Here is a 24,311-nt window from a genome sequence, read left to right on the forward strand (position 1 = left end):
CGTAAGGGGGCTATAATGTTTTCCAATTATTAAGGTCAAGTGACGTTGGGTGTAGTGTAAAAGGACTAGTTGAAATTTTGTTATAGGTCTTGTGATTATTTGTGGAGATTTTGGTGACATTTGTTGTAAAACTGGTAAATGTGTAGTTTTTTTTTACTTTTGATCGAAAGAACCAACCAAGGTGAAGAATTCTTCTTTTTTTGATTGGTTAAGGATTTTTTTTTTCTAGGAGTGGTTGGGTGGAAGACTCAAGGCCTTAGGAAAGCCAAGGAAGTTGTATAGGTCATAGAAGCAACTGGAGTGAGATGACCCATGCTCTCTCTTAAGGGAACTTCCTAGGGGGCTGTTCTCACGTAGGCCACTGGTTGGGAGTGGTTGGGTGGAAGACTCAAGGCCTTAGGAAAGCCAAGGAAGTTGTATAGGTCATAGAAGCAACTGGAGTGAGATGACCCATGCTCCTCTCTCTTAAGGGAACTTCCTAGGGGGCTCTTCTCACGTAGGCCATTGGTGGCCTCATTGCGGTCACATGACTAGGGTCCAAAAAACAGGTCCAAACAGTGCGGTCATACGGCCAGTGTTTTGAACCCTACACGCAACACTGGCCACCACCAACCTAACAAGTGCGTGAACAACATCCTTCATAGGGGGTTGTTCTCACATAGGCGACTGGTGGGCCTCATTGCGGTCACACGGCCAGGGTTCAAACAATGCGGTCATATGGCCAGTGTTTGAGCCCTATGTGCAACACTCACGACCGCACCAACGTGGAGAGCGCGTGAACAGCCTCCTTGTCCATGGAACGGTGGGGTTAACATTCTCCCTCCTTCATTGTTGAGGATGCAATAACTAGCGCCCCCACTCTCTCACTAGACTCTCACGAGTCAACCCCGTTTCTATGAGGGAGTTGACAGGAAACGCCCCTTAGCGTTCCCTTCAACTTCCCCACCCCAATCTCTCTCTCTCTCTCTCTCTCTCTCTCTCTCTCTCTCTCTTCTTCTCTACTCTTTTTGCCCTCTTCCCCACCTTGTAATTTGATGAGATCTCACATGTTCATTCTCTGTCGTTCCACCTTCAATCCCAATCACTGTCATCTGGCCTCCTGCGTTGCTTGTCATCTTGTGTTATCGCTCCAGCATACCTCTCCTTCCTGTGTTCACTCTACCTTCTTCTCTCAACGATTGTCTGCAGCTTAGAACTCACTGTCGTGCTTTCTCGGAGTTGGATAGAGCCCTAGGTCTGGAATTTTCACAGAAAATTTCTCTGAGAGGCCATACCTCGTTGCCCCCCTTAACTCTCTCTCTTTACTTTCCCTTTCCCTAATTCCAGTATCTCAGTTTTTACCATTTCACTCTAACCCACGCTCCACAATCTGTCCTAATTAGCTTAACCTTAATCATCATAAATTAACAAAAGCCTACCTAAACCTAGTGAATTAGAAATAATGCTAGCTTCTCGGCTTAACCCACCTGCTTCACTCGCCCAACTAGCTGTGGATATAATCCCTCGAAGCATTTATTCCTCAGAACGCCTAACATCGACACTGTCTCCGGTAAGCTTCAAATCCTAAACTCAAGAGACGCGATCTGATAATCCAGCCCATAATTTGTTTAAGCTTGGGCTAGCATGGATTAGTAAATGCTATCAGGGAGCTTTCATGTGTCTGAACAATATATAATTAGTATGTACTTAGGCTATGGTCTACGTGTATTAATTGCGTAATGACATCTAACGAGGAGTGGATTTATGTGTTGATTATGCTGAATTGTGGTCGGATTAGTATTGATGGATGCAGACAAACGGGTCCGATGGGAAAGCATTGAAGGGGGAAGGGGCTGAGCATGAGTGTAAGTCTGGGAGTGATAACAACATGGAGGGGGGAGGTTCAGGTGATGATCAGGAGCCCGGGGATGCATCCAATCCGGGGAAGAAGAAGCTGCGCTATCATCGTCATTCGGCTTTTCAAATCCAGCATATGGAAGCGTAAGCCGTGATAAGCTTAAGCTAATCTTCAAACTAGGATTAATCTGCACAGATGATGATGAATTAAAGAATTCTGCAAATTTCCATGAGCTTAAGCTAATCTGCAAATGCCAGTCAAATCTGAAACTAAGATTAATCTCCACAGATGCTGATAAATAAAAGAATTTTGCAAATTTCCATGAGCTCAGGCTAATCTGCATAACTAAGATTAATCTGCACAGATGATTATATCAGCTTATGCCCCAAGTGGTTTAATTTTTTAGCCTGTCGCCTGTGTGTGTGTGTGTGTATAGTTTCTTCAAGGAGTGTCCACACCCGGATGAAAAGCAGCGACAAGAACTTGGGCGGGCACTCAAGCTGAGCCCCCGCCAAGTGAAGTTTTGGTTCCAGAATAGGAGAACCCAAATGAAGGTACATGAAAGAAATATATTTTTACAATACTGTATCGGTTGACAAAATTTTTTGCTTCTAGCCTGTTCTATCATCACTAAAATTTAATTGCTTGTACCAAGACCTAATTTTAATAGACTATTCAACATCTAAATTAACTGAAAATTGCTGCCACACATCATTTCGATATTTTACTGTGGTATCTCGATTTTTTTCAAGTCATGAAACGTTTAATTAAAATTGCTTCCTAAATCACAGTGTTTAATTATGATTGCTTCCTCAATCACAGTACTTATGGAATGATTATTAAGCATGCAAGTCATGAAACGTTTAATTAAAATTGCTTCCTAAATCACAGTGTTTAATTATGATTGCTTCCTCAATCACAGTACTTATGGAATGATTATTAAGCATGCAAGCCTATGTTTAGAGTCAATGCGAGCCTCTGTTTAGATTGAAGCAAATGCATCATTTGTTTGTTAAGCACGAAGATTTGACAATTAATCATTGTAATTAATGGAGCATTCAGGCTCAGCACGAGCGCAGTGAGAATTCTCAGCTGCGCAACGATAACGAGAGGTTGATGATTGAGAACATCACGATGAGGGAGGCTATAAAGCATGCATCTTGCCCATCATGTGGGAGCCTTGGAGAGATGTCTTCTGTTGACGAGCACCAGCTGAGGGTCGACAATGTGCGACTTAAGGAAGAGGTAATCATCATAATATTAATTCATAATTATTTCCTAGTCCCTTAATTACATTATGATTAGTATCATCAGCTGATTCCTCCACATTTGATTTCCTTCATCTGTTCATGTGAAGCATTTTATCATTTTATTACCACCTTCTTGGAGAACTCATTAGGAGAAACTTGCTTCCAAATCAACGTTTATAATGCCTAATTAGATCAGCCCTTGCATTGAAGACATGATAATTGTGCTAGATACCTACTAACACAGTTTTGTAAAACCTAATTAGCACCTTGCGCCCCTTGCAATCTCCTAGAGCACAGCCATGGTTATGTGATAAATCATTGTGTGCTTATTAAACATTCCTCAACAGAAAATGCACCTTATACTCGTCCTTATTTAGAGCTTAATGAGATATATGTCTAGGCTTTTTATTCTAGTCCATGATGAACAGTTAGGGCTGCATCATGATCAGGACGTTAGAGAGTATGAGGTTTGTTTAATTACCGTATTGTTTAATTAATTTCTGTTTATTTCATCATTCTTTCCCTGCTTAATAGTCTCTTTGATGCAGCTGCAACGAGTTTCCTCACTAGCCGCAAGGTACTTTGGGAGACCAGTCCCTCCGCTCGGGCTGGTGGCGCCGCCTCCACCTCCCCCTGCGCCGTTGCTCAGCACGCCATCTCTTGAGCTTCCGACAAACGTTCCCGGAACCTCCACCTTCGGAATGTTCAACCCTGTCGGACCCGACATCATCCCCGGCCCCTCCGTTGCCGAAGTGGCTCTCCGCCGTGGCGGGCTCACGGAACACGAGAAGCCCATTGTCGTCGACCTTGCTGTCGCCGCTCTCGACGAGCTCCTACGCATGGTTCACTCCGACGAACCCCTCTGGATCAAAGGCGGCGTCAACGGAACCACCGATCTCATGAATCCGGACGAATATTTCCGGCAGTTTCCGGCAGGGATCGGGCCTCGCCCTTACGCCGGGCTCAATAGCGAAGCTAGCCGAGACACAGGCCTCGTCATAATGAACGGAGCGGCGCTGGTGGAAGCTCTCATGGATGCGGTAAGATATCTTCCTGCAGGAAGACATCATTGCCAGGCGTTTGATCCTCCGGCCGAAAACCCGTGTAAATTCTCTCCGCCGGCGTTGTTTTGCAGGAGAAATGGATGGAAATGTTCCCCAGTATCGTGGCGAAGGCCGTAACTGTGGAGGTTCTGTCGCCGTGCATCGGATCCTCCCGCGATGGAGCTTTGCAGTTGGTGAGTAAACATTGAACATTAAATGCTGTCGAATCACGTTTAGGGGCCCGTCCGATAACACCGTCGGTCTGTGTCGGAACGACCTCTTCTTTTGCCGGATTTGATGGGTTAACCTTGAAGGTCCATCCAATTTGCATCTGCTTGACCTTCAATTTTTTTTATAAAAAAAATAGTGGCCACCATATTTTCTGAGAGGGTGGCTTCGAATTTCAGCACTGGCCGCTAACTTGTCGGAGATATACCTTGACTTTGCAACTCCCTCATTATAAAGGCTATCTATTTTCAACGTCCGGTGCGGTGGGCAGTGGGCTTGCCGGCAGTCTTTAGAGCTTTACATGTATTTGCTGCCGTAATTACTGGGCTCTTGTCCTACGTCTACATTGCCTTGATTTGATACGGAAACTGTAGTTGAGAAACATTGCTGTTGCCGCCGTAATGATGCGCTTGCCACTGGCTGCCGACGTAGGTGGGCAATGTACGTCAGCTGCTGCCGGAATTGATGAAAAGCACGGCGGCACGTGACCGGTGGTTGTCGTTGCTCTTGCCAGAGTTGATTGACAATTGCCGTGATCTTACGTTCGTGGTGCTGGAATGTCGCAAGAGTATTGACGTTGCTGCCGGGTTATTTATTATGTTCATTTTGCAGATGTACGCGGAGCTACAAGTACTTTCGCCTCTAATGCAGACGCGGGAGGTCTACTTCCTACGTTATTGCAAGCAGGCGGGGGACAAAGTGTGGGCCGTGGTGGATGTTTCCGTGGACAGTTTACGTGACAACCCACCTCCGTCGTTACTACGGTGCCGGAGGAGGCCTTCGGGCTGCCTGGTGCAAGACATGCCAAATGGATACTCGCAGGTAATTTGACGGACAACGTGTTCGTGCGTGGTGTGCTTATGTGGCGCTTGCATGGTGGATTGTGGTGTGCTCACGTGGTGTGCTTGCATGGCAGGTGACGTGGCTGGAGCACGTGGAGGTGTACGAGGAGCAGGGGGTCCATCCCATGTTCCAGCCGCTCGTGAGCAGCGGCCTGGCCTTTGGCGCACGTCGGTGGCTAGCAACTCTCCAACGCCACTGCGAGAGCCTAGTCAGCCTGCTCGCCAGTAACATCTCTCCACGTGACCTAGGAGGTAAGAGATCATCTCAATATATTTTTGGTTATTATAGTTTCCAGATCATACAACTAATAAAATATACTAGTACTCAACCAGTGCTTTGCTGCTGTATGTAAAAGACATTAAGAAGCGAAACGCAAGAATGGAAGCCGGAATACAAAGGGTCGATAGAAAGGATTCTCCGGTATGTAAAAGACATTAAGAAACGAAACTCAAGAATGGAAGCCGGAATACAAAGGGTCAATCAGAATATAAAGGGTCAATAGAAGGGATTTTTAGAAATCCACGATTTCTTTTCTCTGTGCCTTGGTTAGTATGTAATAGATGAACCCAAAATATAAACTTGAAATGTCCCTTTATGAACAAACTAACCTAGTCGGACCCATTTGAATTTACTCATTAATTAATTGATTCCGATTCTCAACCCTAGTTAGACTAATTCTCAACCCTAGTTAGATAGATTCTCAACCTTAGTCGGACCGATTTGAATTTACTTGTTAATTAATCGATTCTCTTTTTTTAACTCATTGTAGGCCCTTACTCTAAACCCTAAATCCTAAACCCACTTTCATTACAATAAAGAGAGTCTTCTTGCTCTACCTAAAGAGACGGGTATTAAGACCATTTGACTATCCTCGTCTACCCTTATATCTTAGCCTCATGGGTTCATCTAGTCTAACATTTAGGTTCAAAAAAGGGGTTTGCAAAGTCAACAATTTTATTAGAAATAAACTTACATAAGAGGTATTTTAATGTGAGATGGCCGATCATGTTAAGCAGCCAATATTGGTTTCAAAGTATCCTTTTGAATGCACATGTTGTTGTAGGGCTTCAAATAATGAGATGGTTGAATTTTTTAAATGTTTTAAAATAAGAAACAGACTTAAAGACGTTCCTCTCTTTGTTGGACTCTATGGCATTGTAAATCTTCATCAAAAGAAGATCATAATTTTCCATCAAGTTCTATTGCATTTTATCACAATGTTATGTACATCATTTACATGCATGGCTTGGTTGTTGCATGTAAGCAAATGGGTTTTTTTTTGCTAAATAATACATTTTCTACTTTGATGGGGTAGATTAGCTGGAAAGAATCTTGGAAGTGTCCTCATAAATGATATTTGGTCTATGTTAGAAGTAATGCGTATATATCCAAATGAGTTCAATATCATGTTTGTAAGTTTCATTGTTGATTCTAATGATTCATTTTTGCATTTGTAGTTATACAAACTCCACAAGGTCGTCGTGGTATGCTCCGCCTTGCCCACAGGATGACTCGTCGGTTTTGTACTACCATTAGTGCTTCAACCTCCAACTCATGGCTCAACCTTCCAGATAGTGGTAATGAAAATGTTCGCATCATGATGTGTGAGAACCAAGGTGATGGAGTCCTCCTTTGTGCCGCCACTTCTACATGGCTCCCATTCTATCGCCACCGTGTCTTTGACTTCTTGCGTGATGAGCGATCTCGAGGAGAGGTGAAGTTCCTATCTCATACTTCAGTCATGAACCATGAATTTGTTTTTCCAATTGTTTCCACATGAATAAAGAGGTGAAAATGCACATGCACCATAGTCACAGGAAACGGCCGTTTCAGTCCCTAGAAACGGGTTTCTCCATTTCAGGACCCCATCCGTTTCCATGGCCGTTTCTCGTTTCCCAAGTGATATTGCCAGATTTTCCAGCCCCTTGTTTCCCCGTTCCCATTCCTCGAATGCTTCCATTCCTGTTTCTCATTTATGGTGAACTTACATGCACAGACGCAGGGGCAATACGCACACACTCCTCTTTAAACTTTAATTTATAAAACAATCCATTGACAAATAATTATTGGTTACAAATGTCACCACATGGCCAAATTATAGCGTACACATTGAAATTATAACTAGGCATAGTCATTTAGAAAGTGAATTCCCCTCCCAGTCCAAAAAAGAAAACCAAAAAAATCCACACACACATGAATCATGTGACATGATTCAATACACAACACACGCGCCCACCCATAACTAGGCTTCATAATTCAAGCATGGATGATTTTTATTTTTTTTGGGAAAAAGAATTCCCATATTCCCTCTAAAGTTAGAAATTGTATTTACTACTTGATTTGGAAATACTGTTTTTGATTGGCTACTATTATATTTATGTTTCTATCATGATTCTGCGAGTTTTTTTAAAGTCTCCTGTGTGCATGCATGGTGTAGTGGGATGTTCTTGCCAATGGGGCCATGGACAAGATGTATCACATAGCGGAAGGGCAGAATCCAGGAAACAACGTCTCTCTTCTTCGTCCGACCGTAAGTCTGTCTTTCTCCTACAATGCATTGAATTTTCTCCCAAAATGCATTTAAAAGAAACATTGGAATTTCTGTTCTCCCGACAGTCATGAATATTTAGATGATTTTTACTTCCCGGTGATTTAGTTAACCACTTTTAAATTAAATTCACTCTTCAATTAAATTCCGTAGGTAACCCCTCTGTTACATTTGATTTCCTGCATGTGGACCCATTTATGTCCTTTGGTTTTTCTGCTTGTGGTCTAGGTGACCCATTTATTGCGTCATTCGCATGCGATTGTGATGACCCTTTTATTGCATGTAAGATTATGCATTTATTTTATTTAATTTTCTCCATGTAATTAAAATGACCCATTTACTACATTCCATTCTGTTCATGATGACCCATTTATTTCATCATTTGATTCTTTGCATGTAATTATGATGACCCATTTGTTCAATGTAAGATGATGCATTTTTTTTTCCATCTCCATATAATTAAAATGACTCATTTACTGCATTTTCCATTCTGTCCATGTGATTAGTATGTCATGGGTGATCATGATGACCCGTCTAATCTAGCTGAACAATGTATTGCTTTTGATTTTCTTGATGTGATCTACGTTTATTGCATACAATCACATGACCTATTGCATGTGGGTTTCTGCATGTGATTCATCCTTGATAATTTTTACTTATTTATTTTTTGCAGGGATCAAACCCTAACCAAAGCAATATAATATTTCTACAAGAGAGCTGCACTGATGCGTCTGGATCACTCATAGTATATGCCCCTGTAGATTTCTCCACTCTCAACATGGTGCTACAAGGTGAAGACCCACTGAGAGTAATGCCGCCCCCGTCAGGGTTCGTGATACTTCCAGATGGATCAGAAAGTCGCCCAAGCGGGTTGCTTTTTAATGAATTAGATACCCCATCAACTGGGGGCTCTCTCTTGACAGTCTCCCTACAAATAGCAGTAAGCCACATTCCATCGTCGGGTAAGCTTAACCAGGACTCAGTAAATACAATTAGCAACACAATTGTCAACACAGTGCAGCACATTAAGGCAGCTCTACAGCGGGTGGCCAATGCGTAAGGGGTTTTAATCTGATTGATCAGTGCCATTGATCTATCCCCTGGTGTTTAATGGCAAATTCCTTGATGAGCATATCTACACGCTTTAGAGGAGGGCCTCTGTTGTGGTGAGGGGAAATCAACATCCACGATGAAGCTCACATTGAGCAGGGTGTTGATTTCTCCCTCAGCAATGGAGGGCTAAGGAAAAAAAGGCTTAAATGTAGAAGTGGGTTTTGTTATATGGTCAACATTACGGAAAGAGGAAATTTAAGAAGGAATGCTGAGGAAAGCAAAGGAATGTTTCACGAAACCTGACACAGATGGAGAAGGGGAATATTCTGAGTAATCTGAACAGCTCTGACACAGATGGAGAAGGGGAATTTTCTGAGTAATCTGAACAGCTTCAGAGTCTAGAAGAGGCAGAAGAAGGGAGTCAAGAACGCACCTCACACGCCTCCTTGCCCAGTGGTAAAGAAAGGAAGTTAGTGCTAAAATGCTAGCCTAGCTTTTGATTATGTACACACACATCTTAGAGCCCATCAGACATGCACACTGGTGTGGGGGGACTTGTTTTTCTTCAAAAATGTGAGCATCCTTTCACACCAGACCTTGTGCATGGGCTTCACCACTCCGCAAGGGTAGTGGTTCGGGTATTGACTTTCTTCGAAATTATGATTCATAGCCCCCATAAATTATCCATTCTAACTGTAGAACTTCTAGTAACCACAAAAGATGCCTTTCCCCACCAGTCTGCTTTTTTTTTTATAAAAAAGGTCCTCTTTTAGGCATGTATACTGGTTTTGCTGTCTTTCTGTCATGAGTAGATGTAGACTTTTGTGCATCCGGGCATTTTATGTCTGCTTTCATGTAGAGCAAAGACATATGAATAAAAATGACATCATTTTGCCCTCCAAGGTCTATATACTGGGAGCTGGTGTATGTGCATTTTCAGTACTTTAACACATGCCTCAAGGCCGCGTTCTTAGTGGCAATGGTTAGGTTTTCCTTGTATAATTTCAAGTGATGTTTTCATTTTAGGCAATTGCCTTTAGTCTTCAATTCTAGCCTTCATCTTGGCTAGGTTTGCCCTTCACTAGCTTAACTTGAAAAAATACAAATTCACATGCCCACTAAAGTAGATTGAGGCAAAACATGAGAGGTTTTCATTAATCAATCATTGATCATAATACAAAATAGTTACATGCCTGATACATCTTCATCATCAATCACTTCCTCGCTCCACTCTTCTAAAGCATCCTCATTAATAACATCCCACTGCTGGCATGGCCCTGAGACGTAGGAAGGCTCTTTCCTAGAAATCAATAGGAGATTACTATGCACATACACTAAGGCCTCAGCCTTCTTGTGCCCTAGCCAATTGTGGTTGATAGAGTGAATGAATCCATATATAGATTAATTGTGTTCACATGCTAAGGCACTCGTCACTTGTGACAAGAGCTTGATGGCTAACCTCTGCAACCGGAGAGTAGTTCACATCCATGTCCTTATGTGTGTTCTTTGAAAACAATCTAGGTTTAAGAAGAAAAGCTGTGGCGTGAAGTGGAGAGTGAAGCATTGCCTATCTTGCCCATGCAAGTCCATGTATCTCCTCATACATTGTATCCCCTTCGACTTCCAAAGAAAGACAAGATCTCTTTGACCTTCTCTAGCATTTGATCAATGCCTTCATAGACAACACCCATGCACGGCTCATCTTTGTCAACCATGCGCAACATTGCCATGATTGGCCACAAGACCTTGACATACCTCTCAGTGTCCTTCCAAAATGCAGCAGACAAGATTCTCTCCTCAATCTCCTTTGCTGAGCCATTGTGTACCTTTCATTGATCCCACTCTTCACTTGTGAGACAAGATGCTTCAATGGAGTCTTTACCTTTGCTAAACGATGTAGCATAAGGAAGTTGGAAGCGAAGCGAGTGTCCTCGGGCCTGATAAGCTTTAGCTTAGAGTGCTTGTTGAACATAGCCCTCATGGCATCATGGTTTACAATGAACTGTTGCACCTTTTTGCCTTTGGCGATTTTCCTATCCATCCACACTATCGATGCCAAATCTTTAAACAAAAGATTCAAGCAATGAGTTGCGCATGGTGTCCAAAAGATGTGCTTGTAATCCAATTCCATTAGCCGACCTGCAAGCTTGCAGTTTGCTGCATTGTCTGTGCATACTTGGACCACATTATGAACTCCAACTTCCCTGATTATCTCCTTGATAGCCTCTGCAATAAATTCCCCCAATCTTCTAGCTGCCACTAGTGTCGATTGACTTCTAGAAGACCACACCTCGAGGATTTGAGACCATGAAATTAATCAATGGTCTCTTCGCGGTATCTTTCCAGCCAGCAAACACTATGGAGTATCCATAGTGAGACCATGTCGACTCAATCACAGAGAGACTACTACATATTCTGTCTCTCTCCCCATCCAAAAGCATGGTTCGTAACTTCTCATAGTTGGGCAGTTTGTATCCCTTGCCAAAAGAGGCAATTGTTGCTACCATAGCATGAAAATAAGGGGAGCGAGCCAATGAGAAGGCCACACCACATGCATAAAAAAATCTATCGATTGCATCATCGACCTCATCCCTGCTTGCATTCTTGAACATACATGCCACTGAGGGTTGAGCCTTCTTGCATTCTTGAACATACATGCCACTGAGGGTTGAGCCTTCTGCTTTTGGGCATCATTGTCTTCCGCTTCTTTTTATTGGTACTCTCATTATCTTCGTGCATCATGTTGCCTTTGTCTTCTGGAGTCACTTTGTAGAAAAGTTGAACACCTTGGTTCTTGATACCAAGCAAGTGGCCCCGGACGCGAGAATATGAGCCTGAGAACTCCAAGTTGCAGAAAGAGCACCTCCATTCTTATTGCTCCCACTACCAAATGTGGCAATTGTAGTAACATACTTCCAAAGAGGCTAAGGGGCAACCAATGGTTTGGGCTTGAAAGGGTTGATTAAAGGGGTTGCGGAAGCTGAAGGAGAAGAAAACATGATGGAATTTATCTAAATACTGGGCCTTTTTTTGTTTGAGGTGGGCGGTTTTGCTCGAATTGAAGAGTCTTTGAGCAAAGCCACTTAGGAGTCAACACAAAGTGAATGCATTTGCACCTAAGAGCTCGTTCTCTGATAGCATGGGCTAGTGTGAGAATTTTTGAGATTATGAGGGCAAGTACGGGGCTCAAAAATCACAAAGCGAGGGACATAGTTAAAGAAAAAGCAAGGCGGCTAGTTATTTGCTCCCTCTTCCTGCATGAAGAAAACTGATGTGCACAGAGGCTAAGAGGTGTATGCAGGCGAGTGAGTCTCTGTGTGGTGTGGATGACTGTGCAGACGGCGGAGGGCGCGTCGTGCTGATTGCATAATCGTTATTTTTAATTAAACTCATCGTTTTCTTTTTTTAATAAAATTTATGTTGTTGTTTATTAAAATCGAGACCCAACGTTATTAAAAAAACGTTGCCCAACCTAGGTGCCACTATACATCACATTTTCCCAGTGGGAAACGTCCACACATGCCACAAAACGGGGAAACGATGTTTCCCCGCCAGTTTCCTCCAACCTAGACAGAACGTTTGTTAAAGCCAACTTGAACAGGTTATGAGGCCGTCCTCTCTCTCTCTCTCTCTCTCTCTCTCTCTCCTTTTGTTGGGCTCAAGAATGCCTTAGATGAAAGATCCAAGGGGCTTATTTATTGAAGTATGGTCTATTGTGGCCAAGTTCTACACCCATTATTGGGCATTGATGACGTTAGTGGTGATGTCGTAGTATCTAGTCCATACTATGCATAATGGAGGTGATGGTTATATTGTCTTGTGGATGGACTACCATGAGGTTATAACTTGCAATTTCTTATATGGTGAATTTGGGCATGTTCTTGGATTCACCTAGGTATATATAAATACCATTTGTAGTCCACTCGTTTGTCCATTGGCCTCCTCATGTCTACCAGTTTGTCCATTGGCCTCCTCATGTCTACCAGTTTAGTTTCTTACATAACCCAAGATTGTATTCACATGTCCACACCTTTTGAATGTATAGAGGACTGAACTCTGCCTAAATGAGTCAAAACATGTCAGACCTCGTATTCTCTCTATGGTTGTGAAGTTGAAGTGGATATGTCAGCGTCGATGCTCCTTGCTGCAAGATAATCTCTCCATGCACGTCTAAGTCCACGAACTACTGCTAACCTTTTGATGAGACCAATTTTGTGTCGTCTAAATGTGATCGTCCATTATCTTGGTTAACACCCGCTTTTAATCGTCACTAAAACGTTCGATCAAATAGACCTTAGACACAGATCCAGCAAGACTTCAACACTTCAAAGTCCACACACTTTGGTCTTATCTTGCCTCCAGCAAGAAACCTGCCATGATTTTGATGAATCTGTCGTCATCCATACATTTATTGTAAACCCAAAAGCTTTGATCACCCCACTTGCACACCATCGTGATTTGGCAAAGCACAAAAGACCACTTGATTTGCAATGTCTAGCTTCATAGGGTACACCCTGTGAACACCCTCCAAGCATGCTGCCTGCTCTGGACTCTCAACTCATTTAGCCCTGGCAAGTGTGAAACTCCATTCCTTTGCTCTCTTTTTAGCACCTCTGTCTTACCCCGAGCAATAGCGTGTGAACCCCTGTAGATCGTTTTCGATTCTCCCGATACCGGCTTGCACCCCATCATGAAAGAAGAAAACATATTAGACGAATACAAGAAGAAAACATAGAAGAATACAACATATTTAGAATAGTCTAACTATCGCCCATCTGCCTGCCCATGTTCCTTAAAATTGGTTCCATACACATAATACAAGATTATGTCTACATGCCAGACATTGTCAATGTTTGTAGGACCAAATCTCTCAACTATCTTTCTGGGGAGCTCACAACATGGAGATATTTGTTACACATCTAAGCACACTTATTCCAGTAATTTGTGCGTGTGCTGGTTCAATTTCCACCTTTGCACTTCCACCATCATTTGGAGGTCTTCAAATATGAAATTCAATTTCGTCATATCCTCTTCAACTCTGATTCTTTCTTCATGAAATTTTACAGCTATGTTGTTTTCCACCATAGCTCTCTTCTCATAAAATTCCTGTGAGGAATGATCATAGGTTTAGGGTTTGTTTTGTCTTGATGTGAGAAATGATCATAGGTTTAGGGTTTGTCTGTGTTTTCTCTTGATGTGTTACTATTTATTTTCATAGGAGCAAGATTGCGAGAAACAAGGTTGTGTAAATCAAAGCAATAACTAACATTTCTCTTGTTATTATAATCTTTATATGTTGCTTACAATCTTTATTTCTTACTGCTATATAACATAGATATTTATTAATCATGCAGTCTAACTTTGTTCATTCATTTAATGTTTTGGTTTTTTATTGTAAATGTCTTCAAGAAGAAGGAAAGTCAGTAATATTCACACAATAGATGAGTTTAATAGGAGAGATGTTGAAGGTAACTAGATCCTTGATCAGTATATTAAGCTAGATTAGATTTTAATACTAGTATGTATTCATGGGAGTTTCAAGGTCAAGCTCAAAGATGTAACAAATCCCAACAAAAACAATGGAAAGGTAGAATCATAAAGTTCAGGAGACACAGTAATGGTATCGGTACAATAACAAAGACTTTCATTCAGCATGCTTATATATACAAAGAGATTCGAGTGCATCATAACAACTTATATGCAAGACATAAGTGCTATAGGAATATATTTTAAGCTCTCTTAAAAATATTATTCTACCCTCTTAGATAATTCGGGGACACTTGGATTATCTTTGCGTCAAGCCAAATCATGTTAATATCATGGGTGATGTCATCATAAATATTAATACGTTTGGTGGATATTGACATATGTTTGGAGCCTCCAATGTTTGTTTCAGTTAGTTTGTATGAAAGGGTGATCCTGGGTTACTTACGTCTGTGGTGGTAAACATGTGTGTGGTTATGGTTTGTATACTTCTAGAATATTTATTTACCAATTTATTGTTGGTTATTTTATAGGTGAAGAGGATTCCGAAGATTGAAGAGAATTCACACATCTTTATTACGTGATACACCATTTTTGTAATCAAGCTTTGTATATACATGTGCTAACTTGTGCATATTTTGATTTATTTAGAAAGCATTTTGATTTATTTGGAAAGCTTTAGTTTATCAAGCATAGACTTGAACTTTAATATTTTATAAAGCGTGATATGCTTTAAATCCTAGCCTTAATTTATGGGTATTCTATTTTGAGCATAAGAGAGTGTCGTGCAAGAAAAGCACCTTTTTGTATTTTTGAAGGCTATGGCCTAATTTGGAATAAAGTATCTCGTAAATACTCATGTGTGGGGAGAAGCCATACACATGAGGGGAGATGATTGCACCCAATCTTGGAGTCGTGCTTTGTGAGTATTATTTGTTATTCTCTCAAATATTGAAATATGTTGAACATGTGGTATTTGATAAGCTATTTGATTTGATTTAATCAAATTCTTGCAAGTTTCTTTTCAGGTCTCCATTGCTTGATTTTTTGAATCCCTGTAAATGACCCTTCCAATGAAGCTCCATCACATCTCGTCGTCGAACTCAGTGTGAACCAATAGCAATAAGCTATAGGAAAACCCAAGCACCCTTGCAAAATGCCTCTCTCACCCAAGCACCACATCGTCCCTCTTGTTGTACAATGAGATCTCCTCAATCTCATCTTTTGGTCTTCTTTGTGGTGCAACCATATCAATTTTGTGAAGCTATAGTAGTGAGATTAGAGTTGGGCAAATGAGATAGAGAAAGAAAAGGCAAAGATGCTATGCAGATTAGGGTTTTGGGCTTGATGGATATTGAAGAGATGGAAGAAGAAGGGAGGAAGATTAACGAGAGTTTAATTTGGACATTTAAGAGGGAAAGCGGACTTGAAAATGAAATTTTTGACTATAATGAAATTTGAGATGGGTTTTTGGGGGGAAAAGTGACTTTTTGGGGGAATCTCAAAAATTCCAAAATTTTAAGCATTTTTTGGGACCATACTACTTTTTGAAAGGGATAAGTGTAATTATTAGTGTTGAAAGCCTAGTCTCCCTCCCTACAGCCTAGCCTCCCTCCCTATATTCAAAGGAGACCAAATGTGCACAATCCTCTATTCCTATTGGTCCATTTTGCTAATTGCTTTCATTAGCAAAAGGCCCAAAATATGTTCAAATTTCCCCTAATGGATGAATCTCCAATACCTTTACAGCTTGGAAATATTGAGATCTTCTGATTACGTACCATCAAGATTAACTAGCGTCATGAGAGCTAATCTCTTCAAGAAGAGCTCATTCAATGATTGTGGGATCTTCACTTGTGTTAAAGTGTTGTGGATGTTCAAAACCATAGTTGCTTCAATGGTGTAGGTTGTAAATCCTTAAATGTAGGATGCAGGAGGAGTTGATGAAAAATCTCCGTTTAAGTATTTATGTCCATCCCCTTTGTCTGTCATTCAAATTGTTTGCTAACACTTACAAGCCTAGCCTCCTCTATTAGCATCCACAATATTAATCACCTTAGTAGCACGCTCTAAGCGTTGCAATGCTCTGGCTCTTATTGGTGACTCTTTTTTTTTTTGAATCACCTCCTCTATTAGCAATCACCTTAGTAGCACGCTCCAAGCATTGCAATGCTGTGGCTCTTATTGGTGACTCTCTTTTTTTTAAAGCCCAATACTCCCTTCTATTGATCTTTGCTTTACGACGAGAGTCACTATCTCCAAAGGACTGTGCATCCACAACTTTCACTCCCTTCTATTGATCTTTGCTTTACGACGAGAATCACTCTCCAAAGGACTGTGCATCCACAACTTTCACTCCCTTCTATTGATCTTTGCTTTACGACGATGAGAATCACTATCTCCAAAGGATTGTGCATCCACAACTTTCACTCCGGACCATCAATAACAAACAATCAAGGATGTGAAATTTCATTCTTTAAGGAAAGTAAATTAAAAAGGATAATAATTAAAAGCAACCCCCAAATATATACCAAAATGGGAGAGAAAGTGAGATTACTAAAAAAGCATCTAGACAGGTTACCAGCTAACTAAGTCAAAGTCACATAACCTAACGAAACGAGTCTAGCTTACAAAACATATCTCTTATCCCAATCATCAAAATGATCAAAATCTACACGTAGGAAAAAGAAAAATAAGAAGTGACCAGAGATCAAATATTATACACTCTTTAGAAGAAGAAGAAGTGATGAGGATGCAAATTATGATCATTTTGATGATTGAGATGAGAGCTATATTTCGCAAGCTAGACTTGTTTGTTATATATTTAGGGGTTGCTTTCTTTTTAATTTACTATCTTTCACCGAGAAAAAAGAGATTTTAAAAAAGGAAAAGAAGAAGTGAACAGAGATCAAATCTTCCTCATTCTTCAGGTAAAGAAGTGAGGTAAAGAAGTGATAAGAAAATGTAACAAAACTTACCAGCACTTTCATTCATGTTTTTTTCTTCTATGTTGCATGCCTAGATCTCCACATTTGTGTGAGATTCTATAATAAAGCCCACCATGTCAAAGAGCATCTCTCTCTCTCTCTCTCTATCTCTCTCTCTCTCTCTCTCTCTCTTGATGATCATCTCTCTCTAGTAAATATCATTTCTCTTTCTCTCTCTCTCTCTTTAACAGAGAGATAGAGAGAGATGATTATCATCACAAGAGAGAGAGAGAGAGAGAGAGAGAGAGAGAGAGAGAGAGAAATGATTCTATTTAATAGAGAGATAAAGAGAGATGATTATCAAGAGAGAAAGAGAGCTCTCTCTTTACAAGAGAGATAGAGAGGAATGGTTATTATTAGAGAGAGAGAGAGAGAGAGAGAGAGAGAGAGAGAGAGAGAGATGATTCTATCTAATATAGATATAGAGAGAGATGATTATCAAGAGGAAGAGAGAGAGAGAGAGAGAGAGAGAGAGAGAGAGAAAGATGATTCTATTTACTAGAGAGATAGATGATTATCAAGAGAGAAAGAGAGTGAGAGATAGAGAGACAGAGAGAGATGATTGTAAAAGCGAAACAGACAGAGAAAGAGACGAGTGTAAAAAAACATGTAACTCATCAGCAAAAGAAAAAATCCTGTAATGGGGATAATACAAAATTCGAGAGCTACGTGCTCCACGCTTTCACGCTCCATGATAGACTTTACACGACGGTGCATTAAAGTCTACATGGGTTTTTTTGGTCTTTAAAAATTTTGTTTTTTTTTAAGTTGCAACTAGGATGATACAAATCTTCTCTTCATGCTCCATGATGCAGGTGCATTAAAGTCTACTCGGTTTTTTTGGTCTTTTGAAATTTTTTAAATTTGAACTCACTAGTTGTTTGAAACCACTTCTAAAAGAAATGTCAAGGATATTGCTTTTGAGTCCACCTTACCTTGATTTCACCCAAAACCATATGCCAAACCTATTGGATAGGCATAATAAGTACTTGGGCCATCATCTACTAACGACTACTTGGGTGGCCCAAAAATGGTTTTTAACATATTTTGGCTAATGTGAACATTTAAATATCTTTGGAATGGATGTACCTTCAGCTAGAAAATGGAAACACATGTGGATACCATCATACTAAGGCATACTAAGGCTTCTCAAATGGCATTGAAAGTGTAGAAAGAAGTATTTTACGGAATTTGTTGGGCACCCCTTCTGGTGTAAAGAAGATGGAATGCAAAATGCTTGTAGGAGACTATGTATCAACATGTTTGTAAACCTTGGAATGTGTCAAAAAGGGTTTCACATTTTATTGAACAATATTAGATGGTTGATTTGTAGGTTTCAAAGGGCTTTAGGGATGGATAATCTACTGTGGACACAACAAAATTGATCCAAATAGGAGTTCCTTTCGGGACTAGTTGAATCAAACTTGATTGGAAACTAGAACTCGGCAAGGCTAAATAGGTGGCCTAACCAATAAGAAGAGCACCATTGTAAAGAATTTTTGGGTGTCGGGTAAATGGGAGTTCACCTCTTAGGAAAATGGTAGTTGGGGTGTGTGAATAGGAAAATGGGGATGTGTGGGGTAAGAACGAACATGCACAACAAAGGAAGGGTGTAAGTGTGTGGGAAGGGAGGGATGCATGCATGTTCCAATGCAATTCTTTTTTAAGTATAATATTGAAAAGAAATCAAGGAGTAAGGGTAAAGGGACCCCCTGAGCTTCATCATAATTATCAAAATGATCTTCTTTTATACAACTCATTGTTGTATAGAATCAACAAGAGGTCCACCAATAACTCTTATAAGTCTAATCCACAATCGTCTCTAACTTCAATAGGGTTGTAACCGAGGTAAGTGTCCCCACACTTGAAAAGGGATCTATGCATCTATATAAGAGAAAGGAATGAAAGTAGATGTAATCCACATGCAATCCCAAATACAAACTATGCATACAACTTCTTTGCAAATTCAATGCCGATAGTGTGGCATCCTCTCGTAGGTGCAACATATTAGGTATAGATATGTGAAGCAATCATAGGGTGAGAGCACCTCAAGATAAGGAGATATTTTCTAGTTGTACGTAGTTGTACGATAGAGTGCTTGTACTATGGATTGCTTGTCTACATAGCACCTCAAAAAGAGAAAGGGTGCTTGTACGATACCCTTCTCTCGTAGGTGTAGACAAGCTATGAGATTTCGTGACACAAATTGATGACACTTATCGTACAAGCACCCTTCTCTTTTTGGATACTATGGATTCTCAAGAGGGAAGTGCTCCATGCAAAAACATGAAGATTTACTTGAAAACACCCGAAAGGGGATTGGAATGGTTGGGTTAATCCTAACCAAGACTGGCATGCCTTACCTCCTTTTGTGTGTTCATGATAGGAAAATTAGATCCAACATAGTCTTTTTGTGAAGGGAGCAAAACATTCCATCCAGAAGTTTGGAGACAAAAGAATCATCCCATGCATATCAAATGAGAAAGCCATGAGTGTAGGTCTTCCCAAGGTTAGGTACTCCAAGCGAAAGATTTGGATTGATTGGTCAATAGCAAAGAAGGTCTTACATTAATATCAGTAGAGGGCTTTATCGAAATGCAAAGGTGTAAGTCCAAGTAGTGTATTCATACTACCCTCGATTTACATTCAATTTATCTGCACTAAATGTGTATGAAATTAAACATTTGCTCTTTATGTCTTATGGTTTATGAATATCTTATTCTTTATTCTTATAATACATGCCACATGGCCAAATTGTCACATATTCCTAGCTTAGAATTGTCATATATTCCTACCTTGATAATTATTATCCAATTATACTATTTGGCATTTATGGGTTTTGTACTTCTGATAATACAAGTTCTTTGTATAAAAAATAAAAATTCTCTAGACTATAGAAAAGGTGAGGGACATGTGCATCATAATTTATCCTCTCCACCTCATCCATGATAAAAATCAACAATAGTGTTAGAATGTGAGTCACCTCTTTAAACTTCATCACTCTAGATGTGGGAATTGGATGTGTGGGCATTGTAATAAACGTGGCATCATCGCATTATATCTTTGCACATTGTTCACTCTTATTATTTAAGTAAGGCACTTATAGGGCATGTTTTATTATTTAAGTAAGGCACTTATAGGGCATGTCTTCACACAACTTTCCATTGCCTTACCTTCTTTTGTGTGTTCATGATAGGAAAATTAGATCCAACATAGTCTTATTGTGAAGGGAGTAAAGCATTCCATCTGGAAGTTTGGAGACAAAAGAATCATCCCATGCATGTCAAATGAGAAAGCCATGAGTGTAGGTATTCCCAAGGTTAGGTACTCCAAGTGAAAGAGTTAGGTTGATTAGTCAGTAGAAAAGAAGGGATTATATTAATAACACTAGAGGGTTTTATCAAAATGCAAATGAAGGTGTAGGTCCAAGTATTCATACTACCCTCTATTTACAAAGGTGTAGGTCCAAGTATTCATACTACCCTTAATTTAGAGTCAATTTATATACACTAAATTAAATATTTGCTCTGTATATGTCTTATGGACTTCAAGTAATTTATGCTAATATCTTATTCTTTAAAAAAAAGTAAGTCTTATAATACATGCCACATGGCCAAATTGTCATGAATTCCTAGCTTGATAATCATTATATCCAGTTATACTATTGGGCTTTTATGGGTTTTGTGCCTCTAGTGGACATGGGCCTTATACAAGTTCTTTGTATCAAAAACAAAAATTCTCTAGGCTATAAAAAGGTGATGGACCTTTGCACCACAATTTATACTCTCCACCTCATCCATGATAAAAATCAACAATAGTGTTAGAATGTGAATCACCTCTTCAAACAAACTTTGTCACTCTAGATGTGGGAGTTGGCTGTGTGGGCATCTCAATAAATGTGTCATCATTGCATTATATCTTTGCACGTATGTTTGGGCAATGTTCACTCTTATTATCCAAGCAAGGCACTTATAGGGCATGTCTTAACAACCTTTCATTGCATTCACTCCTTTGGAAGAGTGGTAAACCCTCTTATGTGATAGGAGAAATATTGACTCTCCATTTTTCCCCTTAAGGGCTTTCTCTCTCTTCCATAAATCAAGGAAAAGTGGTGGAAAAATGTTATGATATTGACATTCTCTCTCCTCATTTAGAATAAAGGAGATCTCTTTATATTGTTTTTATTAGCGATTCACCTATTATTTTATTGTAACATTGTCCCATGTCCAAACTTAGGACCACGTCCTCAAAACTCTCAAATATAAAATAATAATATTTTATTTGATATAAAAACGTAAAGCATGTAAGATGTGACACTCTTAAATACCTACATGACTTTTCAACTTCTGAATTCATCAAAATAGGATACATTTACGTTTTTCAAGATGGGAGAAGTTAAAAAACAAGATAACTTGATGTAGACATCACATTTTTTAAATTTTTTTGACCCATGCCTACCTCTGTGCTCTAAAAGTGTGGCTATTAATTTTCATCATTTTTCATTGAGTATACATGGGTTTATGAATTTTTTCTTCATGTAGAGACCTCTAGATTTTTAGAATAAGAGAAATAGAGTTTTTAGTTTAGGGCGATTTTAACGCTTTATGAGATATTGCTTTAGCTTTTTCACTTTCCCTCCTTTGTATAAAAATAATAATCAAATCTCTATTTATTTACTTTAGTAGCTATGCTCAAAAGCTTTATTGCCCTCCTAAACTACATTAATGACTTTATATCTTCTCAATCGTGAGCCTTCAAACTGATGCCTCACATGCCTCAGATGGGCATGCCATCACATGCAAGGCCCTTGCATGCCTTGGAGGCTCCACACATCAAATTTGGTTCCATTTTCAAAAAAAATCTGACTCTCCCATGCATTGCATGTTTGATGATGACATTAACTGTTATTGGTGAGCAAGAAATTGTGTATCTTAATGAGTTTGCGTTGAGGCAAAGTGGAATATCTAGGGACCAAGGCAGGATTCAGGACTTTGCACTAAAGGATTAAATTGGCAAACTTGCCAATGATGTGATAGTCTTCCACCACAAGAGTTTCTCTTCAGGGTATGCATATAATTTCTTAAAGCTTAGAGAACTTACAAAGGGTGCTTTATTTAAACTTATTCCTATTAGTTTAAGTATGGAAAAAGTTATTCTGCTTTGATGCTCAAAGTTGATTTATTTGTTCTCGACTCAAAGGTGGGGCCCCTTACATTCTGCAGTGGCCCATGGCATCTTTTTGGGGGTAAAAGATCCCCTATCATTAGGGTAGAGCTCGAAGGGTTTCATGTTTTGATTATAATCATCAAGGCAACTTCATAGTCTGGAGAGCCTAGTAGTAAGAAGCCTAGGATATAGCTATGATGACTACGTAACTTTTTTTTTTGCTCTATGAATGGAAATTTGGGTTGCGGAATTTTTGGTTTTAACATGTGTCTTGTAATGTATTCTATTAGTGACTCAAGAAAATTAATTCAAATTGAACACATAACTTAAATAAAAGTTGTAGCCATTCGAAGATGCAAACAAATCAATAAATTATATAAACTAAATTAAATGAGACTAATTTGCAACATAAGATAAGAATGAAAAGTTTGTATATTTATCAAGATATACACAGGTTTTTATAGCTTTTGAGAATTAAATATATGCAAGATATGTAAAAATATAACTAAAGATACTGGCTTAGAGGATCTCTCGAGTGTCGCATGCGTCATACCAATTGCATGTCCTTTTCAAAGATAGTGACCCTTTTTGCATGGACAATTGCAAGCACAATGTCGTCGAAAAATGTTTACTAGGCCACAACCTCTTGGAGTGCTTCCATGGCTTGAGCTATCCACTGCATAGGAAGTGGGCTTGAGCTATCCACTGCATAGGAAGTGGGCTTGTTGCTGTGTGAGCCCATAACCTCCTGTCCATATAGAGTTGCAGACCCTACATCATCTCTTGCACCCCACGTTGGAAGGACGCCTTTGGCATGAGCAGGTGGACCGTCTTTTGGTATTTCCTTATCTCACAAAGAGCCAGATTGTCAGGCCTCCACTTGCACTTGCGATGTTGCTATGGTTGTGGTTGGGAGGGGGGTTCTCCACATCTCTCCTTCGAGGGCTAGATTTTCTTTGTAGATTTCTTGATGCAAGCCATGCTCTTGGAGGTAAGAGAGATAAATCAAAGATGAGAAATGAGTTGAAATGAGGGTTACTTCCATACTTATAGATGAAAATTGTTTTTTTTAAAGAATGGGCCAGTACATAAATTTAACATTTTTAAAATTTTAAAATTTCTTTCTCTATTTAAAATGAGCTCAAACTTTATGTGTGCATGGATGTATCATATACTACCTCCTTAAAAAATATTAGTCCCATCAGGCCTATAGGGCCCTGTGTCCGAAGGCTCTTAAAAAGCATGCCTCCACGCCGAGCCTTTGGACAGGGGCCCTGATGGGGATGATATCTTATCAGGGCTATGTAAGCTGCATGATCAATACACAAAAAACATTTTAACCCATTCCAATCACTACACACCATGCATCAAATTTTTCTCAGAAAAAAATATTGTCGAATAAAATAGCACTTGCACATGCACATGTATGCTCATGTTGTAAGCCACATGATTTATGCACACAACAAATTTTAGCTCATTATTAATCATTCGCAAGGTAATTATTAACAGGGGCCACTACACACCATGCATCAAATTTTTCTCAGAAAAAAATATTGTCGAATAAAATAGCACTTGCACATGTATGCTCGTGTTGTAAGCCACATGATTTATGCACACAACAAATTTTAGCTCATTATTAATCATTCGCAAGGTAATATATGAAGTGAGGAAAGAAAGATATGAAAATAACAGAGCTAGAGAACATCATATAGAATGGTTGACAATATAGGAGAGAGTTGGTTAGCAAATGGAAACATTAAGCACAAAGTGGTGATGGAAGTGATTCAGAGTTGTAATTGAGAAATAATAATAACATTTTATGTTTATGAGAGTACTGAGCAATCCAATGCTTTAAAGAAATAAGTGTTTGTT

At 39.8% G+C, this 24,311-nt stretch overlaps 1 protein-coding gene across 2 annotated transcripts; it reads left to right on the forward strand.

The window, feature by feature from the left end:
* The first annotated feature begins 963 nt into the window (after window positions 1-963).
* On the forward strand, window positions 964-9,704 carry LOC147638046 (homeobox-leucine zipper protein HDG2-like). 2 transcript variants are annotated; one of them, XM_086797843.1, is made up of 11 exons: window positions 964-1,549; window positions 1,793-1,980; window positions 2,274-2,391; window positions 2,900-3,082; window positions 3,636-4,127; window positions 4,223-4,324; window positions 4,971-5,180; window positions 5,275-5,452; window positions 6,659-6,915; window positions 7,639-7,731; window positions 8,423-9,704. In XM_086797843.1, the coding sequence occupies exons 1-11, from the start codon at window positions 1,442-1,444 to the stop codon at window positions 8,807-8,809; spliced, it is 2,316 nt and encodes a 771-aa protein (XP_086653969.1). In that variant the 5' UTR covers window positions 964-1,441; the 3' UTR covers window positions 8,810-9,704. The 2 variants fall into 2 exon arrangements, with proteins under 2 accessions (XP_086653969.1, XP_086653974.1); XM_086797848.1 differs by having other exon boundaries at window positions 1,165-1,549; window positions 1,778-1,980.
* The last annotated feature ends 14,607 nt before the right edge of the window (window positions 9,705-24,311 follow it).

This window comes from Cibotium barometz, chromosome 5 (assembly GCF_041138505.1).
Source record: "Cibotium barometz isolate CiBa-2024 chromosome 5, ASM4113850v1, whole genome shotgun sequence".
Classification (NCBI taxonomy): domain Eukaryota; kingdom Viridiplantae; phylum Streptophyta; class Polypodiopsida; order Cyatheales; family Cibotiaceae; genus Cibotium; species Cibotium barometz.

Coding starts and splice junctions, on each gene's coding strand:
- LOC147638046 (XM_086797843.1), top strand. CDS start 1,442: ATGCTAGCTTCTCGGCTTAACCCACCTGCTTCACTCGCCCAACTAGCT. Junction 4,128..4,222: donor TGGAAGCTCTCATGGATGCG/GTAAGATATCTT, acceptor GTTGTTTTGCAG/GAGAAATGGATGGAAATGTT. Junction 4,325..4,970: donor GCGATGGAGCTTTGCAGTTG/GTGAGTAAACAT, acceptor TTCATTTTGCAG/ATGTACGCGGAGCTACAAGT.